Source organism: Gobio gobio, assembly GCF_949357685.1.
Source record: "Gobio gobio genome assembly, chromosome: 6".
Lineage (NCBI taxonomy): Eukaryota > Metazoa > Chordata > Actinopteri > Cypriniformes > Gobionidae > Gobio > Gobio gobio.
In genome coordinates this window covers 43445660-43460926 of record NC_137102.1, presented here as the reverse complement: position 1 = coordinate 43460926, position 15267 = coordinate 43445660, and the positions used below count along the sequence as shown (strand labels likewise).

Here is a 15267-nt window from a genome sequence, read left to right as displayed (position 1 = left end):
ATAATTGTTTTGGATCCCATTGACTTTTATTGTCTGGACAGTTGAAACATTCTTCAAAATACATCAACAGGTACTCCAAAAGAACTCCATAAGACCTTCAACATGTTGAAAACTATTACTAAAGGGTATTTGAGATATTAGTGACAAAAGACAAAAACTTTACTTATATGTGGCCTTGAAAGACCTAAAAAAAGTTAGTAATACCAGGAGAAAGCTATTTGCTTGCATTCCCATTCATCTCAATGGTAGTTAGTCAACTGCCACATGACAAATGGAATCACAGAACTTTTTAAGCCAAATACCTGAGTCACAAGCAGTGTCAAAGTCAGAAGTTGGGTCTACATCTACAATATAACAAAATATTAGCTGCATGAAAAAATTGACCAGGATACACAACTAATTTGAATGGCGTAAGGAATAGGGCAACAGTGAAAGTAGAGGTAACAGTGTTTGGTTAGTAGTATCTACTAGTGATTTTCGGTTCTTGAACGAATTGTTCTTTTGAGCCGGTTCTCAGCAAGTAACCGGCTGAGCCGGTTCATTAATCGAACTGAATCGAACTTTAGTTCCGGGTTGATGACGAAAGAAGCAAAAGCCGAAGTAGCACGTCCGACTAAAAAAGAACCGAAAGAGCCAGTTCAAACATTTGTCGAATATGCATTGACACAGATTTCTTAGTTTGAATGTTTCCTTGATATAACATGACATTGAGAAATGCATAGTAACATCATTGCATGATGATGTCAGGAACCTATGAATCTGCTTTTTGAATCGGTTCATTGAGCCAAACTGTCCGAAAAGAACCGGTTCGTGGAAATGAATCGGACTGTGCATCACTAGAATCTACTGACCTTGCCAGCCAGGTTTGCACACTGGTTTGATGTCAATGTGAACCGGAACGCTCTCCATCGCCCTCTTCTGGCCACAATCGTAAGCAGTCACCATGATTTTGTAGTGCTGCTGTTTATCATAGCTCAGTCGCTCCGTGTTTCTGATGTTGCCTGGAGAGAAAAAAAATGAAAAAGAGAAAAACAAGCACATGATATGGGAGAGAAATGCTGCTAAATAAATGTAAGTGGACACATTAAAGTAAAACTTAAGAGAGCAATTTGTAATTGTTGCAGCTGCCAGACTGAGATACTACAACAACATATGATTTCAAACAATAATTAAGATCTCATACAATGACTCTGGCCAAATGTTTTCAATCACAAAAGTAATTTCAATGGTGTAAGTGTCCCTGTTTCAGCAATTATGGATTAGTATATCTGCAAGTTCCAGTGCTGCTAATTAGAATAAAGACAATTACATCTAATCTCCATATTTTGCATTTCACAAGGCTTTATAATGGTTTATTATCTGCATTCATGGCAAATAAAATAACGTAAGTGGGACATTTAATAAAATTACTAATGTTAACTTCATACTTTGAATATATTTACTCCGAACACAGAGCTCGACAGTAACCACCTTCCATTCTTCTATGGAGAAAACAAATGGGATTTGTACTTCTAGTGTAATTCAAAATTGTATTCTAAATGTGTTATTTAGAAATAACTAGAAAATGATTTACATTTTAAGTCTCTTATGCTTACCAAGGCTGAATTTATTTGATCAAAATTACAGTAAAACAGTAAGGTTGTTAAAATATTATTGCAATTTAAAAAATATAGCTGCAAGCAGCAAAATTATAAATACAATCACCAGTAAAATTATTTAATTGCTTATCACCGTTATTCATTAGGTGGCGCTGTTAAAGAACGATTTGGTCAATCAAAAATATTTTAAAACATTTTTGCCTGCATGGTCTGAAGATCATCAGAGCCAATTTTGGTAAAAATCTAACCAACGGTCTTGGAGGAGTGCAAAACTAAATTTCAAATGGCGTACAACAATTTTGAATTTTGTTATCGGTATGACTCAAGGAATCTATCAAGACTAGTCTCATTAAAATAGGCAAAATTATTCAATAGCTATTAGAGTTTTTTACATTTCATTATACAGTAATTTTTCTTTTTGAGTAACTTCAGGGCATGGTCCCAATGACCCATGCTCCGTTTTGTAGCGATACGCTAATGTGTTTGTAAAATACAGCATTCAAAATGGCTGACGCCCAAAATGGCGGATATGGAAAAATTGGGTATCATTCGACTTGGTATGCTGCACTGAATCAAAGTTTTTTTTAATTTTGGGCAAACCATTCAGAAGTTATAAGCAAAACTATCAATTTTCATGTCTCCAGACCAGTAGGTGGCACTGTGCCGAAACACTGCATGTTGCCTCAGGTCATGCTTGTGATGACATGTACTAGCCTCGAATCCATTTTGACGTTCTCTTCGTCAAATCTGTTTGCTTGTTATTCAAGAACGGTTTGGTTTATCAAAAATCTTTTGAATCAATCTTTTGGTCTGAAGATGATCTAAGCCAATTTTGGTGAAAATCGGCGAGACAGAAATTGACATGAATTCAAATCGGCTTGAGCAAAACAATCAGAGGGGAAAATAAGTTTGTAGCCCTTATGGTTAAAAAGTTTAGCATAAACATGACTGCAACTCCAAATATGCTCTGATTAATGATAAGACTGTACTCTCTGTTAGACTGTAATCTCAGTGTTACATTTCATCATTTTCCCACAAGCAGATCTATGGCCTGCCATAGACTCAAGAACGGAAGAAGAAGAAATAATAAGAAGAAGAACAACACTAACAGATACAATAGCCAGTCTTCAGTGTCATTTGTTTCTTCAGATCAGATCATTGTAATGCTCAAGAAACATTCCTTATTATCAACAATGTTGAAAACATCTGAGCTGCTTAATATTTTTGTAGAAACCATAATGCTTTTTCAGGTTTCTTTGATGTATGAAATCGTTCAATTAATGCTTTACATTTCAAATTAGACATTTAGCAAGAAAGACACGCACAAACTATAGCGCTGTTGTACAGTAAAAAAACAAACACGTTATATTTAGGCCAACTGGAAACTGGTTCTGCTTCCACTAAGTAAGATGCACTTTCATTCAATCAAGACATATGACACATAATCAATCATTACCGGACCTCTGTACAGACACAATGTAATGTCATTCTTTATCAGCTAAGAGCTAAAGGTACAATCTGACTTTCTAACCTCTGGCGAGAAGCCAGGTCATGCTCTAAAAGCTTTTTTTTTTTAGTAATGAGTATTATTTTTGGTTAACAGTCCAAGAGGTGCCAGACTTAGTTGGTTGGCGGGGGGGGGCAGGAGTCAGCAAACCACAGACTGCACACTTGCAGAGCTCCAGGTTAAAGAACCATAATGACATGGATCCTCTACCTGGTTCCTGCCATTTGAGCAATGAGTGCTTTTTGTCACAGGACTGATGTGTATAATTTATTATTTAGCTTCCACAGTTGCTATAGGCAGCTACGGGGTTGCTGTTTTGTGTATGACGATGAGTGTGAATGCACTCCATGGTGACAGAGTTCAGATGAGGCTGAACTAGCAGCTAGTGATTTGATGCTCTCACACGTCCGTGGGCCTGTGGTTATTTTTACCTGCTGGCTGCATTTCAATGAGACCAGCCGTGCTGTCAAGGAGACAGCAATGAGGAATAGAGGTCAGTCGCTCTGGGCTCCCAGACCAGGTCTGCACCAATCCTCAGAGCCACAAAGCTAAAATGTGTCTTGAAAACCCCTCAAAGCCTTACTTTAACAAACACAGGTATGTGGGAAGAAGCAGGATGGGTGTGTGTGTGTGTGTGTGTGTGTGTGCGTGTGTGTGCGTGTGAGAGAGCCAGTTCAGTTGATAGAGCTGATTACACAGCAGGTAATGTCAGGTGGCATGATTAAGAGCAGGGGAGGTTTAAAAGGAACAGTTCTCCTCCAGTGAGTTATCAATGGGCCTCTGTCTGTACTGCGCAGATAAAGCCTAGAGTATGAAAACAGAAAATAAGACAAAGAGGGCGAGCAAGCATGTGAGACTTGCCTATGTGTCTGCAAGTGCAGTTAAAGCCAGGGGCATCATGCACCTTTTTTGAAGGGGTACCATTGGCTGTCCTTACGTGGTGGAGAAAGCGGGCAGCAAAGTGACATTCAATCATTGCCAGGTTCAAATGCCACATTTGAATATATTGATTATGTTTTTTTTTATTGAATTAATATATATATATATATATATATATATATATATATATATATATATATATATATATATATATATATATATATATATATATATATATATAAAAATATATATTTTTTTTTAAATAAAAACATGCAAAAGTGCTGCTGAACTTGGTAGACACATAGCTTATCATACATTTTGTTGAAAATGAGAACGAGCAAAATGAATAGTGGTTTTCCAAAAAGTTGTGAGCATTTTTTTTTATGCCAACGCCAACTTCTTTTTCTGCAGCTCAGAGCGTCTTTTTCTGCAGCTCAGAGATTCTTTTCAAGTTGAAAAAAGTTCAACTTTTCTGATAAAAACCGCCTTTTTGACAGCTGACCTATGACAAGCGAGTAGCAAGACCTGACTCGTTTCCATAACAACAACAAAAATGGAGAAGGTGCCGGTAGATTGACTAATTGTGCTAATGTCGGAGCAATGATTTGTAGAAGGTCTTCAAACTGAATTTTGTTAAAGGCTGGAATACACTACACGATTTTTGCCCCGATTTTCCCCCCGATTTACAGTCTGATCAAGTTGACGCTTGTTGACAAGAGTCAGAGCCAGTCTGCAGATTTGAGCCGACAGATTCCATGGAAAATTGCGCGGTATATCATGGTCATAGACTCCGATTTTTTTTTTTCAGGTATACTGTTGCTATAGTGACGAACAATTTGTTGTTTATGTGTATATATATATATATATATATATATATATATATATATATATATATATATATATATATATATATATATATATACACACAATGTATATTCAGTTTATCAGCATTAGGTTCAACTTCAAGAAGTTAAACTGTAACTGAATTGCGCAATGTGCACATTTTGACGCTTAAATTATGTTCTAAATTATGAATGAGTCAAACGCATTTGCAAAACGGCCTGAATCCATTATTTTGGAGTGCTCTCTCGCGGAATCATCTGAAGTAGGCTATTGAGAGAACAGCGCTGTTTTTCAGTTGTTTTCCTCTGTTAACATGCGCTAAATGCATGGTGACAATTGCGTTGCTTTTTGGCAGTTTTCAGATTTAAAAACGTTGTCTAGAGATAGACTAGGCTACACTCATTCTGCGGCACTGTTGCTCACTGATGCTCCGACAGGTGCGTAATAGTTAGGCTATATGCTTATTTAACTTTAATGTTAAATAAAAAAACGTTTGTGCGTACCGTCAGATGAAAGGTGTCCATCTCCGTGTAATAAATGCATCCTTAATGAGCGGAGCGTGGATTTCTAGCGTATTTACTTGAACATCTATGGTTTGACCCATTTCAGAGGCAGCCAAAATCAGAATTTGAAGCTGTGAATAAAACTCTCTCTACGAGCCTGACGTGCGTTGCTCGCTGACTGACAAGTATGCACATGAATCACAGTCACACGCACAGTTTCAGGCAAAGAGAAATAATGTATGTTGCATAAAACACTTTTAACAAGCAACATAAAACAGGATCACGATACATAGTCTCATTTTAGCTATGTATTTTAACTATTATAGTAGCCTATTTCGAAGGACAAAAACATGAACTTTATTGGCTTTTACATAGAATCAGCTGTCACTTTGCGCGAGGCCCTTGCGCCGGTACTGCCTAGCAACCAGGCGCTTGTTTCAGTTTGTGTTCCGAACAATTTTAAAGTCTGGTAGTGTATGATGCCCAGCTTTTCTCTGTAACCATTTACAAAGTCGGCAAGTGTATGATACCTAGTGTTTTAAAAATCTGTTCAGATTTAAAAAATTGTGTAGTGTATTCCAGCCTTAAGTCTAAAATATGCTGCAAAACATGCATCATCCAACCGGCGCTCCTGGACTAAATTACCGTAAGCACCATACGGTTTTCTTCCCCGTATAATGTCATGCACCCACAAACGTTGTTGTGAACCGACATCCTCCTTCCTGTTAACTTCAAAAGCCAACGCAAGAGCTAACTTTCTCCTTCTCAACATTTTGTATCTCTGCACCACACAGCACTCTTGTTGCAGCTGTTGTTATAGCAACAAAAGGCGCCCTCGGCTGCTATTTGAAACCAAACGCTTCCAGCTTTTTTTTTTTACTAAAAGTATGCTCGTCAACTTTTTCTTGTCAAAAAACACGTCAAGTGTGAACACAGCCTTTCACATCCTACATTTACAAAGTAGGATACACATACACAATGAAAAAGAGCAGCATAAATGGAAGGTCAGTATAATGAAATGATGATATGAATATTTTATTAGTGCTTTTTGTCCATACAATGAAAGACAATGGATTTCATTGTTGTTTTTGAAACCCATTGACTTTCATTGTGTGGACAAAAACAGTTGAAACATTCTTTAAACAATTATTTTGTGTTTCATAGTAGGGATGCCACAATTCTCAATATAATATTGAACCGTTCGGTACGGCATTCACGGTTCAATACGCGCTTGTGAATTGCGTTTTTTCGGTTTTGCATTTAATTAATTATTTTTCTACAAATTCTATAATTTGCCTCCATCCCAATACTGAACAATGCGACATACATTCACATCACACGTTAGAGGTAGAGTTATACTCACGGAACACTATAGCTATTCACAATCACGAAAGTTCATTATTTGCATGCGTTTTAAAGCCTTGCCGGTTAAACATTTTATTTGTGTGCTTATGCATGGTTTTAACATGCGCTTTTCGTGCGTGCGTGCGCACTAAATGCCTGTCAAACACGTGATTACTGGACTAAGTAGTCGTCTTACAGCGCTAATACTGTCAAATACACACAAGGTTAACATAAACACAGTCGGTTATGTCTAAAGTGAAAGTAAAATCGCTGTATGCCTGTATATTAGATGCACGCAGGTCTTAAATTGACAGTAGTGCAGCCTAGTGAACACGCTGTCCTTAAAGGGACAGTTCACCTCTAAAATTGTCATTATTTACTCACTCTAATATTGTTCCAAACCTGTATTCATTTCTCTATGACATAATTTTCATTTGAGTGAACTATCCCTTTAATGTTAATACAACAACAAAAGACACAAAGTAAAATAAATTTACTCACTGCTCTTGACTGAAAACTAATACTGTAGCTAAGAATCAATGTATATTTTATAGTGAAGTCTATGTAGTGTTTTATTTTTATTTTATTCATTCAATTTCATACTTAAATGCTGCTGTACAGCTCTGAGCTGCCAGTGTAAATCTTTATATATATTTATTTTATATTATACAATACACTAGGAATGTGTACAAGGTTTTTAGTAAAGTAAAGTAAAGTTTTAAGTTTAAGTAAGGTTTTTCAATTATTTTAAGTAAAATAAAGAGTATTGCAATAAAAAAAAGTCTTTTTTTCTCCTTAACCTCTTGCTGTTCCTGTCGCCTAAGAATATAATAGCAAAAAACTGATGTGACAAGCCATCAGAACCGAGCTGAAAACCGTGGTTAAAAACGAGGTATTGAACCGTGGACTAACTGTATTGTTGCATCCCTATTCCATAGCAAAAAAAAAAAAAAAACCTATGGGTAGATGACTTAATTTTCAGTTAAAAGCAAATAATATGCTGCCTATATAATTAAATTGGACTGATAAAGACACTTTAGAAAAGGGAATTCTGCCACAATAAATCACACACCATAATTATCATATACAGTTTTTTTTTAAAGTTGTATTCAAAATCTGAGGGGGCGCGTGCCTCATTTTGAATAGGCATGACACTTGTGATTGAAACTTAAAGCATGCTCCTCAGCATGTGTTTTAATTTCTGTTCTTACAGAAGCATAAAGAACAAAGAACACTCATTTAATGGCTTCCAGCATTTGTAGTGCTGCTGATGGTATATCCAACCCCAATATCCCTTTTTCTTTTACACTTAGTTCTCTTACTCCCACTTTCTCTCTTTTTCCATTTTTCTTTTCATTATTTTTTATGTATTTATGTATTTCTCTTGCTATTCATATCTATTGTCCTTTTCTCTCATCGAATTCCATTCAAAAGTGAGTACATATCTGTGCCTCTTTGTGTCTCATCTCTATGTTGGAAACAATGAAACAATAGCCGCGTTTCCACCGCAGGAACTTTACCCCGGAACCAGGAACTTTGGGGGGGAACTCGGTGTGTTTCGACCGCAGGAACCAGGGTCTAAATGAAGTTCCGGGTAAATATTTCACCCTCCAAACGGCCCTGCTTGCGAGGTGGTACTTTTGAAAAGTTCGCGAACTTTCGGGGGTGTGACTTGGGCGCTGAACATGCTGATTGGTTGAGCTCTCGCAGCATTTTTTTTTGCGAGGTGGGTTTCGTGGGTTCTGCGTTCAGTAAATATTTTCTTTGCAACAATGGAGTTCAACAAAAAATTCGACCAATGGACCGACGACGAGGCTCAGGCTTTATTGAGCATATATGCGGAGGAGGACATCCAGCGGAAACTGGAAACGGCGACCCGCAATGGAAAGGTATAACGTTACCTGAAGATATCGACTCGGCTCCAGTCACACTGGAAAACAGTGCAGAGAGAAGTTGAAGAAATTAAGACAAGATTACAAGAAATTAAAGGATAACAACCGGAGCGGTTCCGACCGCCGTATTGTTGGGACAGACCGTCCTTTTCTGGTACAGCGGTAACGAAAGACTCGGCTAGTGCGTTGTTGGAAACCATCCAGGAATCCGAGTGGGTTGAAGGTAAATATCTCATCTTGGTATCATCTATTAAACTCGTTGCAGTGTTTAAACACGTTGCAGTAACTTTTTTCAACGTGCTTTTCCAGGTGTAACGAGTGGCCCTGATGAATTGCAGGCAACGGAGACCAGCGTGTTTTCCCCCGCGGTCACCAGTACGTTAACCCCGTGTCTCCTGCCGAAACACACACACGCAGAGGTATAAAGCTGACAAAAATGTGTATATTTAAAAACTGATGTGTAATCCTTAATGGTTTTGAGTATTTTTTTTGTTTTTAATTGTAAACTTAAATTGCCCATGATAAAAATGGCACACTGGGCATTGTTCAAGCTGGGCAAACAATTGTTCATTATTTGTAGTGAAAACACTTTAAATAATTAATTGATGGTTTCTATTGTTTCATGGTTGTCATGTGTATTAATTTCCATGTGTTTCAGTGCAATTTTTCTACTTAGGAAAAGGAAAAGGGACTGTGACTTTCTTGATGCACTGAGGGACATGGAGGATGCTAACCGGGCCGTCCTGCAGCATGGACAAGAACAGCAAGACCAATATATTCAGGTGTTATTGGAGAGCCAGGCCGAGGAGAAATGAGGAGGCAAGAATTGGCATTCCACCAGTCAAAAGCGGAAGAAAGCAGAGGGACTTTCAGACCGGGTTTCTGTCTGTTCTTGGACAGTTTGTCCAGTCGTTCAAGAAGTAGCCACAATGACCAGCCGCTTGAATGAAGCATTTGCTCTACCACATTTGTACTTTATATATTGTACGTGTTGGCACAGCTCTTGGATAGGTTACTGAAAAATACACTTTTTTTTATATTGTTGTTTTCACATTTTATATTTTCATTTTATTGTTCTAGTAATTTATTTGTCTTTGCACACTTATTTTAATTTTGTAAGAACTAATCTGTCTAAAATAAAGTCAAATGTGTAAAATGTCATTGTGTCTTTAATTTCCACATTCTAACTATATAACCACATTCTAATTGTATTCATATAGTGTAGGAAGCAAATAAAAGGGCTGCTGCTCGCAAGTCTTTCTGAATATGCACATAAACATATCTAGAAAACCCAAATATTATATTTTTAAATGTATAACTATGTGAATGTAGTATAATAACTTATAACCACAACTTAAGTGAAGCCATAAGTGTGGTCCTGCTTTATTTCAAATTTGAGGAAGAAGTCTCTAAAATTATGCATTTAATGAAGCATATTGCAATACTAGTCATGTGACTTTTTTTTTTTGTGAATGTTAAGAGATGTTATTGTGATAAAAAATAAAATACTTGCAGTCTAGTACCTAATCTTTCAACCGCTTAATTCAGTCTATTGTTTTCATTCAATTAACTTTTCACATATCTGTCATGAATGACTGAAACCTCATTATCCTTTTATAGAAAATATTTTGTTTTGGAATTGAGCTATTACAACACATTCAGATTTTGGATTGCCCATCATCCCATTTTGCATTAAAATGGTCAAAGCAGGTGAAAGTGCATGTTTAAATAAGCAGTGTTGGTAATGTGTATGCAAAAGCAGCGCTGCTTGCATCTCCTCCACTTGTTATTGTTGCAGACAGTATCGCGCAAAAGTGATTCATGTCCGTCGGTGACTGGGAGAAGCAGTCGTGCGCATTGCCACGTCACCGGACTAATTTGCCTAATCTCCCCGGTACTTTAGACCGCGGTGGAAACGCAGATTGTAGCAGGTCTGGGGGAGAAAAAGTTCCTGGGAAAAAAGTTCCTGGTACAAATAGTTCCGGGTAATTTCGGTGGAAACGCGGCTAATGTTAGGAATATTTTCTGCTGATAGTTCTTGGGTGCACAAAAACAATCGAGGGTTTCGAAATCTCACAGATCTTTAGTGAATTACCTCAAGTTTCATTATGTTTCATACCGCCACCAACACATACCAACAACATTCAATCTACCTTCTACCTAACATCATTAGTGCATGTTTCTATACTCAAACTATTAATCTTTGCCTCTGTATGTCTCCCTTCTTTCTCCTGATCTCATTTTCTTTCATTCTCTCTCTGCTCTTCCTCCTACTCTCTATGGACCGGAGAACACAGTGCCAGTGGGCCTGTTGTATTTAATAACTCACAATGCCCTCTGATCCACAGTAAATAATGGAGCCAAAAGCCCTCAGAACAAAATCCACTCAGGCGGCCCATGCATCACTCAGCTCTAGCCTGGCACTAACCAAGCCCTGTCAATGCCAGTCGCACTACAGACGCTGGCAGGGCCCAAGGCGGCAGGAGGAAGTGAATGAGACAGGAGCTCTGAGTTCGACTTGAGCCCATGAAAGAGACCGCAGCTCTTTGAGACAGCTGACACCCCACCAGAGAACGTGAGAAGGAGGCAGAAAGCCACAGCAGAGAGACAGGTGTCTGATCTATGCCGGTGTGGCTATGTGATCCATGGGGTAACGTCACTCCTGCACCTTTGAGTCATTTCTGACGTGCCCTGATGTGTCAAAGATTGGAGCTCCGAGCGTCCAGCTGGCCAACGAGCCGTTTAATTCACTCATGCATTCAGCGATAACCAAATAAGACATCAATTCTGCACTCGTGAATGACGAATACAGAAAATGAAAGCTAAAACAAATCAAATTCAATCATCTTCACCTAAGAGAGAAATCACAGGTGAAGTACGGAGGTGAGAAAATGATTTGAATGTCTTTATCACTTTTATACTCTTCATGTAGGCTAATAGAAAAAGAGTGAAAAAGATATGTAGAAAATAGCCAGCCCAGCCACAACAAAACTGGGGTGTAAAGTACTTTACTTAGTTACTCATGTAATATTTTGGGAACTTGTGAATACATGTACTCTTCCTCAATAGCATTCTAAAGGAACAAAAAAACATTTTTTTTAGTGTTTACTTTGACGGTAAAAAAAAAACGAATTATATACTGTATATTCATAGAGTTTGGTTTAATCTTTAAATTAAAGCAATAATGTTATAACCACTGTTGATGATGGTCAAACTTAATCAAAGAGATAAAAAAAGACCTGTTAATGAGCTTTTAATTAGTCTAATTGGGGGGGGGGGGGTATATTCAAATATTTTTATTAAAAGTACACTAGAATTCATCAGAACCGGATTTTTTAAGTGTAGTCAAATAAATTAAAATGTATAAGACATAGACTACCATTCAAAAGTATTATTTAAAAAAAAATGCTTTTGAAAGAAGTCTCTTTTGCTTACCAGTGCTGCATTTATTTGATCATTTGATGATTAATAAATATATGATAAATAAGCTTTCGATTGATGTATGGTTTGTTAGGAAAGGACAATATTTGGCCGAGATTATTTGAAAAGCTGCAATGTGAGGGTGCAAAAAAAAATCTAAATTATTGAGAAAATTGCCTTTAAAGTTGTCCAAATGAAGTCCTTAGCAATGCATATTACTACTAATAATACATTTTTTATATATTTACATTAGGAAATTTACAAAATATCTTCATGGAACATGATTTATACTTAATATCCTAATGATTTTTGGCATAAAAGAAAAATCTATCATTTTGAGCCATACAATGTATTGTTGTCTGTTGCCACAAATATACCCGTGCAACTTATGACTGGTTTTGTGGTCCAGGGTCACATTTGATGTTGTCAAATATTATTCAAATTTTAAATAATTGTATTTATTTGAATATATTTTAAAATGTAATTTATTTATTTGATGGAAAAGTTAAATTTTTCAGCATTAGTATTGCTTAATTTAATAGTATTGCTTTATTTTCATTTTTACTGTCACTTTTGATCAATTTAATGCATTATGAGGACTATTAAAATGAGAAATAATACAAAATAACTAGCATCAGTAAAAGTCTTCCAAAACATTTAATGAGGTTAACAGTTATATTTAATTTATTTTAAAGGTTTACTTAAGTGCAATTAAAAGTACAAATTTCAAGTATTTCTGGCAAGGTACTTCTTGACACAGCATGCATAGCCTACTTTACTATATGATTGCTGTGTACTTTTTATACTCCTTTCACACATGACTCCTAATGTAAGACTTACCATTTCGATCAATAGCAAAAGGTGTCTCCTGTGTAACAATCTCATAGTTGCAGATTTGGCTGTACTGTGGAGAGCAGTCCTGATCCCAGGCCTCCACCTGCAGGATGCTGTCATAGATTTTGCCCTCGGTTACAGTGGCACGATACATTGGCTCCCTGAACACTGGGGAGAATTCATTTACATCATCCACCTGGATATGAACCACCGCCCTGCAACAGAACCAGAGGGAGGGTCAGAGAACAACCAATCAGGGTGAGGAACAGAAGAGATGTTGATTTTATAGAGCAAAGGTGCTAATAGAGCTGGGTCACACTGATATAACACCTCTGAATTGTGCAAGTGAATTGTGAATAGCTCTACATGTTAGAGAAATTAATAAAGACAGAGATAAATTCATCTCTGAGAACTGTACTGGGACCACACATGGCCAAACTGATTGAAAATATTTACTTTGAAGCAAAAATATTAGTGCTTCACATGAAAAAAATAAAATAAAATTACCAAGGAAAAAAGTGAATAAAAAAATAACGAAAACATCCTTAAAGGATTTTGCTTACATTAAATGGAAAAAATCTGCAAATGGAGAAAAAACAACAACAATTACATGCACTTTAATATTTCTTAAATCAATATATTCAATTCATATGAATATTTTCTTGTATTTCCCTTGCTTAATATAATCTAATTTTAAAGGGGTGGTTGCATGCGATTTCACTTTTTTAACTTTAGTTAGTGTGTAATGTTGCTGCTTGAGCATAAACAGTATCTGCAAAGTTACAGTGCTGAAAGTTCAATGCAAATGGAGATATTGTCTTTTAAAGTTATGGCAGTTTTTTGCCTACAAAAACGGCCGGTTTGGACTACAACAAGCTTCTTCCCATAAACCCTTGCTATTAACATAAACACTGCCCTCGCGAACAAGCAACAAAGTGGAAAAGAGGCCACGTCGCAGTCATTACGAAAGAGAGAGAGCTGTTGCAGAACTACAAACTAACCAATCTAAGACCATTGGGTTTTTCTGAGGGTTGGGCTTCATAGAAGCAGGAAGCAAACGAGCCGTTCAAAGGACAGTGGAGACAGCGGTGTGGAATAAAGGTAAAATATAAGAAAAATACAGCGTAAAAAAAAAAAAAAGAAGTATTAAGACATGTTATACTGCGCCCCATTAACACAACCAAGCCTAGAAAAAAAACACGGAACCATTTTAAATGTGTTTAAGAGTAATGTTTTAAGAGTAGGTTTAAGAGTACTGTGTGGTGCAGTAGGCAGAATAGATGGCTTGATTTACCTACCAGCAGTTTCATCACAATAAAATCACTCATCAAACATTAAGCTGCTGTTTATCAATTCTGCACACTGACACAAACACAGATAAAGCTACGCCTGCAATATGTCTTCAAATATAATCATTGCTAAGTAATGCATTTCATTATGAATGAATCTGAAAGTTAATCATATAAAAACAAATGGATATCTCAAAACGGTTGTCACTGCACTAAAATGTCCTTGATTATACCGCAGGAATGAGAGTATAGTTCCTGGACATATCGGCCTAGAAAATCGCAACTTTTAATTTTCCTTCTGTCTTAGTAAACAATGTAAATATACACATCACAGCATGTAAATAGGAAAATGTTGGCGTTATTTTGTCACTTATTGAGCAGTAGGCTAGATACCTCCGTTTACCTCCAGTCTTTGTGCTAAGCTAGGCTAGCGTGTGTGCATCAGACAGAGTTATGGCACGCACGGAGATGAGAAAGATATGTATGGACTTATCTAACTCTGGGCGATACGGTGAATAAGCTAAAGTCCCGAAAAGTCTGCGTGTTCCTTTAAATATTTCCTAATTTCACTAAACATTTTCATTTAGTTTCGTGATTTTAATTTTTTTTTTATCAAGCATGGATCTTTATTTTCAATAAAAGGGCTTTTGTAGGCTCATTTTGTAAATATAAGCAACTAATTTGTTTGTGCAAACTAGGTGCCGGTGTGTTGAGACGGCTAGATTCGCCCAGAACTGCATTTTTGGATGCGGAGCCACGCGAAAAGTTACAAAAAATGCGCTGCACATCGCCACATGAAATGGGGTCTCGCGCACTCAACGCGCACTACCGCCCACTACCGCCCACTCCACGATGACGTCATTTTTGCCGCGCACACCCTCGCGCTCGTGCGGATGCGTCGAGTATAAACAAGGCTTTTTAGGCCATTGCATTCACACGCTAAACAGATATGATTGTGATTGACAACAATGCTGAACGCTTCAAAAAACACGGTGTAAATAGAAACCTTTGATGCTCAGAGAGCGCTCAAAAAACACAAATAAGAGGTTTGAAAGCAGCGTTTAACAGCGGGTACCAAATATACTTGGTACTAGGTACTACCAGTACCGGTAGTACTGGTACATTTGACAACCCTACATAAACACACATCCAAACCCC

General features: G+C 37.2%; 1 protein-coding gene across 1 annotated transcript in view; it reads right to left on the bottom strand.

Moving 5' to 3' along the window:
- Positions 1-15267, bottom strand: part of clstn2a (calsyntenin 2a) — a 307786-nt gene that overhangs the window by 82676 nt on the left and 209843 nt on the right. Inside the window, exons 4-5 of the mRNA XM_079820557.1 lie at positions 12827-13035; positions 852-1001 (exon numbers count right to left, since the gene is read on the bottom strand). Of these exons, the coding sequence (XP_079676683.1) occupies positions 852-1001; positions 12827-13035 (359 nt within the window). The remainder of the gene's footprint in view (positions 1-851; positions 1002-12826; positions 13036-15267) is intronic.